Genomic DNA, 15,858 nt, shown 5'->3' with positions numbered 1-15,858 from the left:
TATCAGTTGACCCTAGCCATCGGTTGGATATGGACAATTACATCCAATGGTCCACAGTTAAAGATGGCCAGAATCAGATGGTTAGGACCATTGAAGACCGGCCTTGAGACAGCTCCACATATACGGTTTATGGGCAGAGCAAAAACTCGACCGAACACTCTGTAGTCACTTATAGCTAGCCACACTCAAGTGGGGCAGATTGCTCTGTGGTTCCAACCGTTGATACTGTGGGCCCCACTGAGAATTGTCATTGTCCTATATCTAGGATGAGTTGTATGAATGGGCAATCCAAGTTATGTTCCCATTTTAGAGTTTCGGTTCACTGAAATAATGGGAATTGCTTGTCCAAGCTGAAAAAAATGCAGCATTGGCTTATGCATGAGTGGGCCCCCATAGTTCAGGATCTAAACGGTTCATAACCCATGCACTAGAAATCCTACAGATTAAAGTTCCTGAACGTGGAACGGTTGAATATGAAACGTTGCTTCTGCTTCTGGCTATAGACCATGGTCTATGTTATGGACGAGTCAACGAGGCATTTACAAGAAGAGGTGTGTAAACGCAAATCTAAAGATTTTTAAATTAGTCAAACTCAAAACAGAGTACATGGTGAGCCATCATACCAACGGTTTGAATGACGGAACCATGGGCCCAACTTCCCACGCATTGAATAATGGAACCATTGCAAATTTACGATCTAACGAGTAAGGCACTGCAAATAGGGGAACATGAGGATGCAACCCACGACATAGAAGTTTTATACTGCTTCATACTCACCATTACACAGGGTCAAACATCTGGTATGCAATCACATGGATATGCCACATCTCAAAGGCAAGTGGAATGTGTGGAGTTTTCTGCACCACTTCACACAATAAGTGGAACAGATGATTCATTTGTTCCACCAAAATATCAGTTTCATCTGAAACATGGGCCCCATCCAATAGTGTTACATGGACGTTTCAATTTCAAGTCTAAAAGCACGACTGCCATGATGTACATGTGTTTTATGCAAACAGACTACTATAATATACAGAGCCAGATCAGATGGCTGGAATCGATCAAAGAACTCAAAAGGCCATGCATTTCTAGCCATGGGGGACTTTGAATTTCTCCTTTCCCTAGCAATGAAGTTCACTACATATTTACATGAACGAAAATAAATACAAAAAAAAAAAAGGCAAAGAGAAGGAGATAACTTGAGCGAGAGGAGCGGCCCCATAATCACACCCAGTTTAGAAACCCAAAGCTCAGCTCAGTAGTGGGCCGCGAGTGGGACCCACTGCATTCAACCCCCAATTCAAGGCTCGACTTCGTAGTGATACACATAATGGGGTGGGGACGGGGAACTTAGCTCGCTCATCGCAGGTGTGGTCACATGCGATTGGTTCTTGTCGATCCTCACCTCTCCCAATTCTATGTCCTCGAATGACCGGAAGATCGGGTGCAGGTACGCATCGGCTAAGTAAGCTTTGAGGTTAAGGTTTGGCTCAGAAGCTCGCTCCATTGCGTCCTTTGCTGTGGCTTCCTGAAAAGATTGAAAAGAGTTCTTACTGAGTCGATGAAGAATCAAAGTGATAGCAGCAGTCTCTCCTAAAATCTCTTAATTGTATACCAATATGATGATACTGGGACAAAGCCATGATGGTGATGCCAATGATGATGCTTTGATGATCATGATGTATACCAAAGAACTTTGATACTCTGGCAAAGTGTGATGGATGATATGCATGCACTTAGAAATTGCATACATGGCATACAAATAAAGTCGAATTAAACTCTCCAAATCATATTCCCAGTTTGCATGTATCATGAAGAAAAATTACACTCATCCGACCATCAGATTGGTGGACATTCATTGGATGATTAAAATGAAATATATTCAATGGTCCTATTTCAAAAATTATAATTTTGGAACTGTGAGAGCTAGACAATCCAATTGCTTTAATTTGAGCTAGCACATGCCATGTTTACAATTTCCGAGTACCTGTGAATCACAAATCTGCCTGAGTATTCTCTGTCTCTCCATGCCAATGTGCTGACAGGTATGTATGTGCATTACAAAGTCCTGGTGCAGTTGGATTCTAATAGTGTTCTAATGCTCCCAATCCATGTTAATGAAGAAGAACCATTGTTAAGATGGGACCACCGTGGACAGGAATGCCCCAAAAGTCTGCCAGACTGGAAGATCTAAGCCACTCATTTTTTGGCTTTTGTGGGCCATTGCAGTTTATTTACATAAACGTCTATCCTTCCAGTCAGGGAGCTTTTCGGGGTAAACCCAAATCCAGAAAGGATCACATCAGATCGACGCTCTGGGTCACTGAACCATGGGCCCACTGGTGCATCAGGAATATCATGTAGTTATGAATTCGGACCCTACAAATCCTCATTTGTGCATTGTGGGGTTAGATGGATCAGTGACTTCATGGATGTATGCAACACATCCAGCCAAATTGTAGGTGGTTATGTTGGGAACTTGTCACCCACGTGGAAAAGACCAATATGCCCCCTGAAGAATGGGGCACACCACTACATGCTATTTCCATCAACTGCTATGAAATAAATGAAACACGCAATCAAGCTCACCTCTAGTGGGAACTTCCGGAATGCCGGTTCGAAGCGACTCTTGCAGTATTTGTGGAACCATATCGTAAGCACAGGTAGAGCAAGAAGCAGAGGAGTGGAGTTGGCGGCTTTCTTCGTGCTGAGTAGACCAAGCAAAAGAAGATGAGATATTAACAAGCTCCCAACTATCCTTCCATGAACGTGCGGCCAAAACGCAGCAACACTCTCGTATCGTTGGTTGTAGACATTAATAATCTGCATGATGCAGATGCAGAGGATAATTTTAAACCAATCTTCCACAGGTGAAACCAAAGTTATAGGAACTATAATGAAGTGATAGCTCACCATCACTTTGAAATTGATGATGAATCATCCACGGTATACGTGGCATACATGTAGGGCAATCGAGACCATCCAAAATGTGGCAACCACTATGGATTGAGCAAAGACTGAAATATCCAACTGGTCAAACTATACTAACCATCCAATCAGTGGCTACCAAGTAAACAGTGAAACCTAAATTGGCAGCAGCCCAAATTAATGGGCAATATCAGAGGAATCCTATTATGTAAACGGTTTGGATCATTGAAACATGACCTGGATCCATCAAGCATATTTATACTATACATCTATGGTAAATGGGAAACACTCACAATTGTCTTTAAATCGTTCATTCTTTTTGAATAATGGTGGCCCACTTGATGATTGGACCAGGGAAACAGGCCAGGCCAGGCCATTCATAATTGGCTTGGGCCTCCCGACCCTGACACGGGGCAAGTTTAGGAGCCTGGGCCACCCAGCTAATTAGATGGTTGAGATCGCCAAGTTACTAAAAAGTTTTAGGTGATATTCTCATTGGGTCCATGGTTTCGACTGTCTGGATCACCATGCATGCGTGCCACAGGCGCCATGGATGAGTCGCTGCCATTTTGATAATGGTGGTGAGGTCCCACCAGTCCGCTCAAGTTGGAGATGGAATTGTAGTACCTGATGACGATAGACGAGGTATGCAAAGCTAAAAAAGATGAGTATGAAAGGAAGGAGGATCGGAGTGATGACGGCATATACTAGCCCGAGCAAAAAGTATAGTTGGAGGGTTGGTAGAGTCTCTGGGATGTCAAGGCTTCCGGGGTTCATTGCCTTCTCCAGGTCTCTCTCGGTTCTCACCAAAAACCACTGCTTCAGCTTGAATATGACTAGTGGCTTCAGTCGGAGAATCTCACTAGCAATACCGGCCCATCCGTCGACCATTATGAATGTAATGAAGAAGGTGGCCTTCATTGGTATTGATACTCCAATGGTTCTTGGGATCCTGTAGATTACATATAATAATGGGGAAAAAAGAACGTGAATGTGCAAAATCTGTGAGAAACTGAGAATGGAGGTGCTAACAAAATATCAATAAGGGGAACTACAGTGTCCTGAGCATCAGCATATGTGTGTGATTCCATCCATGTGGAGCCCATGTCTCCCAAATCGGAAGATGCTGACCTTTGACAAGTGGCCCATGAATAGATGGTTGAGATGATAGAGAAGGTCCCCACTCCAACTGGTTAGACCAAAGGTTATCATCCACCCAGCGGATAACTTCCAACCTTTCATGTGCCTGCAACATCCAACTGGTCCAAAGGTTGGCTCCATCATGAGGATCACCTTGTGCAAAAATCAGCCGCACTGAGTGGACCACACTTGTATTTTGTTATTTACCAATGGATAGACTTTTTTTTTCCATGGTATGGCCCACCTGATGAGTGGATGGTCTGAATTTTGCACAAGGTTATCCTCATGGTGGGGGAAACCTATTGGAAGGATTGGATGTTGCACGCAAATGATAGGTTGGAAGTTATTTGCTGGGTGGACTGTAAATTGTGGTCCAACTCGTTGGACATGTGACCTTCTCAAGATAATGTTATTGGCACGGCTAATCGATCACTCAAAGAAGTAAAGAAAATTACTGTGTAGGTGATTGATGTAGGAAAGAATGGAGTTGTTGGAAAGCTGTTCCAGTCACTATGCTCCCCAAAAACACGTTCACCAACATGAAATAGTAATATTTTGCTGCGGTCTTTCGTTCGAGCGATGAGATCGACGTATAGCCTTCGAATTTCGACATGACCATCAAAACCGATGGAAGAACGTATAAGAAGATTTTCAGAGCCAGACCAGGAAGGAAACCCTGGAGGAATGATTTGATCACCTTTCTGCATGATGGTGCAAGTTCCTGTGGTCAATATCTGGAAAGATGTATGTGGATGGAATAAATATTGAATTCGTATTTATAAAAGAAATATCCTATTGATTTTTTTTCAAGAAATCCATTTTAAATCTTTCTTTTTTTTCAGAACTAATATAGACTGTCCATTTTGCAAGCTATTGGTCAAACAATTAGGATAATCAACTAAAAGGATGGTCCAGATCAATAAATTGAATTGTCCATGTTCATTACAACTCATTTGCATGGTAACATGTTGTGAATGAGCTGAGTGCGATACTTACACTTCAATCACTGGCCTGATGAAAGGAGCAACTCTTTCGAGGCCCTCGAGATTTGCAAGCGATTGCACGAAAGCAATAGGTATCATGTAAAAGAATATCAAGGCAAATACCAAGATCGAAATCACAAGCCTTCGGACGCTGAGAGATAAAAATGGTATGGCAAGATTCTGCCAGTAGACATCACGCGGCTCTGGTGCCCAGTCAGTTAACCAAAGTGTAGGATTCTTGCTCTGTTGCGTCTGTGCACATACAGCAGCCCCCCATCGTGAATTGAACGAAACAAACGCGACTGGCATGATAGCCTTTGGATCTTTAAGAATCTTCTGACGTTCGGATGCCATCTGAAACATGATACACAAAAATTAAAGAAATCCTATCTCGAGCATACATGTTTATGCCGATTCATGTCCATGTTTTATGCTTTCCTCACTAACTTACAAAGTCATTAACCATTTTCAGCTTAAAGATTCAAGGGGGGTCATTTGATACTCTGGCTGTTTATGGAGCTTGATACACAGGCACTCAGTAATTGTACAAGAGCATACACTCAGTAACTTAAATTAAACGCCGTACTTACTGTCGCGAAAAGTCCCAAAATCAGATTGTTGGAACAATCCTAACCTCTGATTTGTGGGCTTGTTTGATGGACTGTTAGATATTTTCATTTTTAACTGCCCAATAAATTTCCGCCAAGCAGATAGTCAGCTCAGCCGATGATCCCAATCATAGGTTCATGATAAATCTAAAGTGGAAGGCCCACAACTTGGACAGTTTAATTCGAATTATTTTTATTCCTCGTATGCAATTTTTAAACAATTAGTAAGTGCACGTGTATCATCCATGACACTGCCATTGTACCCAAAATTTTCTCAACATTCAATACACAAAACTGTAGCCTATAAATAAAGAAGACTTACTTTTTTCTCGAGCTTATTGATCTTTTTTTTATAGAATTCAATGGAATCCACCCGTTTACCGCAGAGGCCAAGAAAACTGCTCTGGAACATGAAAAGACGAGTGTGAGATATATATATATATATATATGCAGAGAGAGAGAGAGAGAGAGAGAGAGAGAGAGAGACCTTTCTAGTCGGCCTTTGATCTGGATGTTTTTCAAGTTTAACCTGGTTATAGTCCAGCCAATTTTGGAGCCGTTCTCGCTGTCTTACGAGTTTGGCAAATTTATTTGCATTGTAGACAGCCTGAAAACAAAATAAGAAACATAAATTACTAGGTATTGCTATCGGAATTGAAATACTATTACCACATCATATAGGGCAATCAAACAAAAGAATTGTGCAGCTCGGAGCAAGACATGTGTGTCAGTCCTGAGGACCCTGAAAAACCCGACACACTGGCAAGGCCGTATATGAAGGTATTTTCATATTGATATTGGAAAACGTATTACTATGTAAAAATTCCAGTTCATCCATGTAGAAGATACGGAAAAAAGAGGACTAATCACTTACAACCAGTAATAGGTTAACCTACAACCCTTTTCTAGAACTACTTTTCCCTTAAAAGATATGATTTCTTCAAGGGAAAATTTAGAAATAGAAATTCTGAAGGCAGGGAAAAACGGGTGGTTGTGTACAACCAGTAGGAGATCATTCCTCATACAAATGTATCCACATTACGAAACACTAGATTTATATGAGCATACAACGATTTATTTTTTTCTTTTTTCATACCACTCACGCAGAGGTATGAAAGCATAATAATAAGGTTAAAAGACAAGAATAAAAAGATAAATAAGGTTCTTTTCTTATAGGCATGTCAATGAGTGTCTGACACGAGAGGGACACGATACTTTCTCAGTAAACAGTCCTTTTTCCACATAGGATAGAATATTATCAATATGCAATTTAGAGTGGTTCGCGGTGAACTTCCAGGAGGATAATGCTTCTGCATAGCTTGCTGAATATAGTCATTGTGACAAATAGACTGCAGAATCTTACCCATCCATGTGACCGAAAGAAGAAAAAAAAAACTATTCTAAAAACAAACTTAATCACAAGAGTGTATCCTACTTGGTGGCCTAAGTAGTGGTCGTGGTGGTTAGTTTGGAAGAAGTGGTCCACAGTCTCTGATATCGAGTGACCGGAAACATGTGGTACATTTCTGACAACTACCTGCAAAAGTACACAAATCAAATAAAAATGTATCATTAACATTAAAGATTTGTGTTGGAACATTACATTCTGACAAAGTCCAAGTAATGAAAGGAGTGCACGTTATCATCATATCGAAAGATCGATGCCTGATCCTATATTTTCATTATAATAGTTGTATTGGTTGATATGCTCGAGATTTGCCCAAGTAATATCGAAAACATTGGTGAGGATGTTGCATGCTCTTCCATCTTCATACTGAGAAATGATGTCAAAGACAAGTGCTCGAGTCCCATCAGGGGTACATGCATCATAGTGGTTAGTTATGTAGAAGTAGGCAAAGTTAAAGCATAAAAGAAGAAGACTAAGAAGTAAGAACTACCCATGTTTTGATTCATGCTGCTCTTCTAGAATGCATGAAGTGCAGCACGGTGAATACATATCCAATGTACATTAGAATTCAACTATCTGCATTTCGAAATATATGGACCATGGTGGCCATGATAACTTAAAAGGAGCAATTACTTTCCATATAGGAGAGAACATTAAGCATTCCCTACATAGCCTGATTGGACTCAAAGAGACTTTTACTTGAGTTAGCCTCATGCTTTCTAGCTTTGCACAAGCCAAATGAATTCATTTCCCATTGGCAGTCTATGAAAAGTGTTTGCTATTCATAAATAGTATTTCTTAATGTACGGTTATGGTATAATGGATCTTTTTCGAAAGAAACTGGAGGTATGAATTTATATCATGCATATTGAAATCGTACGCATAACACCCAAAACACCCTTTTTCTTTCTTTAGGTCATCCTAGCCATGATGTATGCATTGTACCGTTGCACTCATCAAGATATTTCCACGAAACATTGAATCCAATCTTCTAGCCCTATTTCACCATTCTATCTGTAGAAGAAAATTGGCCAATGTTCACATACTGCCACTTAGCTAGAATCTATAGGTGTGTTTGGCCATTGAATCATGGTTGGCAAGACTCCTGATCAATCAGATAATACAGTGCAGTTGGAAAATGAAACCTGCATCAGGTAGGAACTAGGAACTTTCAAATGTAGCCGAAGATCGTTTCATTGTATTAGTTTTAACACATTTAAAGAATTTAAAATACACAATAATAAACCTCTCCATTCTCTATACAGAGATGCACATGGATGCAAAGTTACTCTCAGAGTAAGACTGATGCATATCAATGAGAGATGAAAGGAAGCATATACACACAAGCTAAAGTCACACAATCAATGTAGTCACATCATCATAAAATGTCAGCAAGTGTTAAAGCCCGCTACAAGTACTGAGTAATTGAAGTTCAAGGGAATGAACACGAAGTAGTGGTCACGTTAAAGCCTGCTAAAAGTATTGCTAAAAGGGGGGGACAGGAACATGGATGTTTTCTTCCATAACAAGGGTGCTTAATTTCATTTCTCACAAGAATTGTAAAGCTGCAACTTTCATTGAGTGATATCCATAAAAATAAAATAAAAGTCAGAACTTACTGTGAAATGATCAACACGGCGATTTTGTGAAGCCAGATAATGCAACCTCATGAATGCCACTCTATCGTATTCCTTGTAGAGCATATAGCAAGTCCATATTGTGAATGCATATGCCATTCCTAAGTGGGCCCAAAACCTGAAATTGAAACCGAAAATGTTCCTTTGCATAAGATAGTATACCATCCAATTATAAAATGAAAAGGAAAAAAAGAGCAATACACAGAATGATTTGAAAAGAACCATCATTAAAAGGATACATGCACCTAAACAGCATAAGGCCTTGAATTACGAAAGGATGACCAGCGTCTAAGATCAAACTAAAAGATAACCCATGCATGAGGTATAAAAACAAAAATACCATGAAAAGCATTGGAAAGGGCTAGCATATAAAGAATCTAACTTGCCGATAAAAATAGAATTTTGGGCCTATTTGGAGAGGGGCGAATCCAGGCTTCTTAGGATCTTTTATCTGAAATGATAGGATCTGAAAGAAAAGCTGATCTGGTCCATTGATCTTGTCATGGGCAGTGGCCATGCTGATATTAGAAGGCAAAGTTTTAACAGCTCCCTTTCATCTCCCTCTCCAAACAGAATGAATAAGGGCTATCCTCTACATTTGATTCCCCAGTCCAAAGACTCCAATCTCTTAACTAGGGATGCAATTCGGACAGTTGGTTCGGGTTGAGGGTAAACCTGAGCCTGCTCTGATCTTGAAAAGACCCAACCAGCCACCCGACCCAACCCAAATTTCAACCCAAGGTGCCCAACCTGAGCCCAACTCAAATTCTTGTCCTCAACACTAAACCGACCTGGCCCAAATACATATGAATATTCCCAACCTGACCTAACCCGACCCGAATTTTCTCAACCCGATTTGAAATCGGATTGGAGTTTTCCAACCGTAACCTGACCCAAGGACCCTAAGTAACAAACCAACCCCAACTCAGGTTAGGTTAGTTTCACCATATTCTTAACCATAGGAAGTGAAAGGATGCAAACCATTCCACTCGCAATAAGCAAAGAAGAGAAAGGTCATTGCAAGCTGGAAGGGAGTACAGTTTTCAGCAGGGAGGAGCCATATATGAATATTTTAGTGGTATTGACTACAGATGAATGAAGCATGAAGTGAAGCAGTAACGGATTCAGGTGTGGGAGCAGGGAAGCATCTGTACCAGAAAGTTAGCAAGTATAAACTGCTAAGAATCAGGAGTGGCTGCTCGAGTCCAAAGGTAATTTGAAGCATGAGCAGCACCTAGTTAGAAGGATCGTCCAACTGAGCTATTGACTATTGCATTCTAGAAAAAAAAAGAAAAAAAAGATAGGACAAGTATAGATCATGGAATCATATGATAATGTACACAGAAATCAGTAACCATAGTCTGACCTGAGGATCTATGGAAAAGGATGTAGATTTTTTTTAATTTTTTTAAAAAAGAAAGTGGGCTCAAGCCACTGAGATTTCATTGATATGAGAAAATTTACAGCCTTTTGGGTGGGTCCCAAGAAAAAGACTTCGGACCGCACCTATCATATGAACACAACCTAGGCTAGACACTAAGATCGGATGAAAGCATCCCTGAGGCCCTCCCCTCGAAAGCAAAAAAAAAAAAACATCAGAACTTGTCTCTGAGGCTATCAGAAGATTGGGATCCTCATCAAGAGCACCTGATGGATCCAAGACCGGCCTAATCCAGAACCAAGGCGCCTCTAATCAGCCTCGGGAGTTCAGCTCGGCATCGGTAGAGTTTGTCGGAGCATCCTTCGCTAGCCATCCTCGCCAAAGCATCCGCCACCATGTTACCCTCGCGGAAAGTGTGATTGAAGAAAAGGATGTAGATATCAATAGCAGAAGATCTGCAGAATGTAACATGGACATGTGTACTGAATGTGATATGAAGAGGCCTAAAGGGAATAGGTCTTTCTGCATTGAAACTCCTACACCACCTTGCTATGTTTCCTGCTCTGGATTACAACAGGTATCCATATTCTCATCATGTGGGGGGCTAGGAAAAACCATAGGCCTCAAATAGATAATTGATACAGCATAACTCCCAACTCTACATTAGGCGACTGTAGTTGGTTATTGATGAGAATGTACATGATGTGGTACTTCAGTCATACCAATTCATCGGTGAATCTTTGGTAGAGATTTGGGTAGCGAAGTAAAATATAAATTGGCCAAAACACTGATGACAGAGAACTTATCAAAACTATTCTAGTATGCAGAAGTATACACAAACTTGCATTTGCTAAAGAAGAATAAGCCGATACGGAAATCTTATCGACATTTCTGAACAGTTGGAAAATATTCTTGCATCAGTGAGAGAAGCATACACTTACCTTTGGGATCTGGGTTTAACATTTGATATTGAAAGCTTATCAATGTCACTGAAAACCAAATCTCTTCTTAGAAAAAATAAAGTCCCCCCTGATGCATTGACTGGAATAAGAACCAAGATTGCTAGGATCGTTGTTGGCACAAAAATTTTCAAGCTGTCACCAAAAAACAGTGGTACATGATTAACAGTATATTGAAATGAAGTACTAACCGTTATCTTTTTAAAATAAGTGAACTATGAAATTAAAACAACTAAAAAAAAGGTCTAGAATCGACTATAAGAACAAAAGAGGTTATGGATATCCTGAGAAAGTTTAAGACAAGCATGACATATGAATTACAAATGTATAGCCTCAGGAGCTTAGGTAGAACTAGATAAGAAGAACTAAAAAAGAACATTCTAACAATGTCACAATAATACATGGTATCAGAAAAGGAAAGAAAAGGAAAAAAAATAGGAAATATAACCAAATTAGGAAGCTTCTTTCCAACCCAAATTCAAAAATTCCCATTTGCCTCACATTATAACCAAAATAATAATAATAATTTTGAAGCACAAAAAGTTAAAATTTGAGATAAATGACTGATAATCTAATCTACGAATATTTGGTACAAAACAACAGTGACGTCTCCTCACATTAGAAATCAACAGAAATAACAAATTTGTATCAGAAACCTTATGCAAGAGAGATTCTCAAGCTCACTTACATTTTCCATATAACTAACCACCGTAACTGATGGGGAAGAACCCATGTATCTGAATTCTAATCCCACGTAGAAGCAAGGTAGTAAATTTAACAAAAAAAAAAACAAAAAACAGAGAGTATAATTTCCACCCCAAGAAATATTTTTTGGAGATAAAAGTGGAGAGACTTCAATAGAAATAAAAACAAACATGCTTGGCTGAAAAACCATTTTTACAACTGGAAAATCTTCACCCTTCAAGTACATTTTCAATTGTGAATTCTAGGGACCTTGAAAGGCAACTAAATTCATTGAAATAGAAACTAATCACCTAAAATCATTATAGGATATAAGAAAACTTTATTTTAATTCTATAACCCAGAAGAAAATTTTGAAGAAAAAAGGCAGACGTTAGAATTAAACACATCTCCACACATTCTACAAAATACACGAGCTCAACCAACTCACACCAGCTGACATTTCAGCCATAGAGAATTTCCAAACTCAAGCTCATTTTCCACACTAACTTTCCAACAGATCTTGAACAGTAAAATCCAGTCATAATAGCAATAACAAATCAAGAACAAAAAAAAAAAACATCTATTTAAAAACCAATTTCAATCTGCAGGCCATCCAACAACACAAGCTCTTCACAACCAACTACATTGTTTCCTACTCCAAACCACGACAACCTCGAAAACCCAAATAAGCGTGTTTTTTTTCTTTTTTTGAAAGATAGAGAATTGGGTTATGTTCAATACCCAAGAAGAAAAATCCTCAGAAAAACCGCAGAGTCGAGCCCAGAGTGTTCAATGAGCTTGGTCTCGCTCATCCGAAGTGCCTCCGGCATCCAATTCAAGAAACTGAAGATGTTCCTGGATTTTCCATCTGCAAACTTCCCATCAGCAGCCCGCCTCCCACCGCTTATATACCATTTTGGGAAGTATACTCTCTCAAATTGAGGTATGATTCTGAGAAAAGCGAAGAGAAACAGGAAGAGAAATGCAGAGCCTATGTTTATGAAGGCAGACACTCCAATATCTTCAAGAGTAGCCATGAAAAATGGCAGAAGAAGAGATTGAAATCAGAAATGGGTTTTTGGAAGGAATGCAAAGAGAATATAGGAGTCTTAAAAGAACATGGTTTCTTTCTTTCTCTTTCTTTTTAAACTACAGATGGCGTATATACCGTAGTTAGGTGTATACGTGGAGTACAGAGGGGAAAGAAAAGGTTCGGATGCTCTCTATCTTGCCTCTCTTTCACCGTCTGCAGATGGCTTTCTAGCTACTGGAGATGCTCTGGTAGAGTCCACACACACGTGTGAAATACACGTGACTTGCGTGTGTCCTGTCGAACTCTTTCAATGGTGGTGACCACTGTAGTTGGGCTATGAACTGGAAGTGATGTTGAAGGATCTTGTACTAGAAATGGACAGCTGGGACGAGAATGGTAGATGCTTTAGATTCAGTAAAACTATATTTTCTCTGTCGATCGAACTGATATCACTAGATAGTATTTTTTACTATGGGACCCACAATTTGGACGGTTTGGATTGTGTTAGATGTTTTTCTTGTATTCGTTGGCAAGGAGAGCGTGTATGATTGTTCATGCTCTGCTAGTGTATCAATTAACTCTAGGCTTCTGGGCTGATAGTGCAGCCAGCAGGAAGGGTTGATGAGGATTCGAAAGGACTGCGTGGCTGCGCGTAGTCATGTGGAGGCGTAACTATTTACTGACGTGGATATAGCACGTCATGAGGATGAGATCCATACCGTCCACCAGGTGATCCGGCCAGTGATTGTATAGGCTTGTAAACATCAGCCTGTTTCAGAACTCAGATGGTCTACACCATTGATGGGAAATCCCATCGTTGAAATCGTCCAAATGGTATATGGGGGCAAACACCGTTTTTATATACCATCCAATCCACTCATCTGACATAAAACATCAGAATGAATAGATTAATCGAAAATAAGGGCTTTCCAAGACCCTTGTGTGTTATACAACGTGAATTTATAGTTTTTATAAATGATTTTAAACCGTTCCATATGATGCGGCCCACCTAGATCTTGGATTCGAAAAATTTTACGATAATTTGTGGAAATTTGGTGTAAAACCTGATGGACGGAGTGGATCAGATTGACATTCCTCCCGACGCGATGCTTGGTTAGTTGTATCAACGCCGTCCGTATGAGTGACTACGCGTTGTCAGACGAGTGCACTACTTTGCTAATCATGGCAAACGGAAGTTACGGAATACTCGGCAAAAAATCGGCTGCTTTTATAGCAGAACAGTACCGTTGAGGCGATTCGAGGTACACATGCCAGAGTAGCGTACGTGTTAGTGATCTGAACCATTCATGAGGTGCATGTCACTGTAAGCATACAGGCGGTTCCATAATCAGATGGGACACATGATACGAGAAAAAGGGACGGCGAGAAACGACATGGCCTGCCGTCCGCATTCTTTATACAAGTGTGACCCACCTGATGAGTTGAGTGGACAGATTATTGGTTGATAAAATGTCGATTCATGTGGTCCTGCATGATAGACAGTTGGGATTGGCGTTGTACGCGAATCGCATCTTTAATCCCACTCCCGCGAATCTCCCTATCACTTCTAGTACCACGGATGTGATGTTTCGTTTGGCTAGGGACCTGAAACAGCCAGCAAGCTGGTGTCAAATATCTGTAGGCCCCACCATGATGTATTTGTACTATCCATGCCCTCCATCCACTTTTCCCGTTCATTTTAAGTCGTGAGCCATAAGATAGTTAGATCCAACGGTCAACTGCACCCACGGTAAGAAACAGTGGGGATTGAACGCTTACCGTTCAAAACTTTTTATAGGCTGGACACCGTATTTATTTACCATCAAACCTATTCATAAAGTAACAAAACCAAAGATGAAAGGAAAACATAAATATTAGCTTGATCTAAAATTTCTGTGGCAAACCAGAAGCTTTCACCGGTTAGCTCTCAGTGCTCGATGTGGTCCTCGTTTTCGAGATGCCGATTGGCTGGGGTACCACGTACCACTGATCTAGCCGGTCTGTTGACGTCACCAAGTTATGTGAGTCCCATGATGAGATACGTGTAATATCGAGGCTGTCCATTCATTCGGCAAGCTTGCCGCAAGGATTAACCCGAAAAAGTAAGATAGACCAAAAGATTAAGTATACCACACTGCAAAAAGTAGCAGGGGATTGAACATCTACCATTGATACCCTCCTGGGGTAACAGAGGTTTTGAATCGAAGTGATATTTGGTTTTACTCTTAATCTATGCACGTGTTAATTAACTTTTTAACAAATTAAATGGAAAATAAATGTTACCACTAGCCCTACCGATATTTTAACAGCGAGAACCAATGTTGTGCTGCTATTTTGGGTGTATTTTACTTGAGTTTTAGAGATAACTTAGTTTTGAGAGCTGACTATTAGATGGGATTAAGTAGGATAGGATTGCATTTGGTATCGTCCAATTCTACCACATATGGAGAATATAGGAAAAGTTGGAATTACATGAAATGGAATTGCATGTAGCCCCATGAAATTGCATTGCAGGATTTGAGTGAATTTTGAAATTTACTGCATATGTGGGCCCCACAATGATACGTGCATTTATCCATGCTCTCCATCCATATACATTGTTTATATGTAATATTTTGATTTTATATATGTACAAGTGAGCAATTCCATCGTGATTTTAATTCTATGGTCTGCCATACATGACTTTGCTTAGAGTGTTTTGGGCATAAAATGTTTTATTCCAAAGATCGTTTGGATGGCCACCATACCATTTTTAAACATGCAATCATTATGCAATAATAATGTTAATCCAATCTAAGACAATTCAATACCATACAATTCCTTGTACCAAACACGACCTCGTGATATCACCAAATGGATGAACGGTGTATATAATAAATACATCATTGTGGGGCCATGCAAACCTGGAGAGCGCCCGTCTTCGCACAACACGTACCCACACCAGCCACATCGGTTGTGTGCCGCACATCAGTAAATCCGCTTTCTAAAATAAGTTTGAAAAATGGATGGAAGGCGTAGATAAAACAATCAACACGGTGGGACCCACGGAGCTTTCACATCGGCTATCTATCAGGCTGCTGTTGGATCCCAGCATATG

The 15,858-nt window shown here is 40.2% G+C and overlaps 1 protein-coding gene across 1 annotated transcript; it reads right to left on the bottom strand.

Moving 5' to 3' along the window:
• Positions 1-945: 945 nt before the first annotated feature.
• On the bottom strand, positions 946-12,952 carry LOC131247969 (CSC1-like protein At1g32090). The gene is made up of 11 exons (XM_058247971.1): positions 12,470-12,952; positions 11,027-11,179; positions 8,687-8,822; positions 7,095-7,196; positions 6,147-6,266; positions 5,982-6,062; positions 5,065-5,405; positions 4,524-4,769; positions 3,556-3,880; positions 2,590-2,823; positions 946-1,528 (listed from the first exon to the last, which is right to left on the bottom strand). Exons 1-11 carry the CDS (start codon positions 12,763-12,765, stop codon positions 1,301-1,303), a joined length of 2,262 nt encoding a protein of 753 aa, XP_058103954.1. The 5' UTR covers positions 12,766-12,952; the 3' UTR covers positions 946-1,300.
• Between the last annotated feature and the right edge of the window lie 2,906 nt (positions 12,953-15,858).

Source organism: Magnolia sinica, chromosome 6 (genome assembly GCF_029962835.1).
Source record: "Magnolia sinica isolate HGM2019 chromosome 6, MsV1, whole genome shotgun sequence".
NCBI classification, from domain to species: domain Eukaryota; kingdom Viridiplantae; phylum Streptophyta; class Magnoliopsida; order Magnoliales; family Magnoliaceae; genus Magnolia; species Magnolia sinica.
This window is presented reverse-complemented; position numbering and strand designations above follow the sequence as displayed.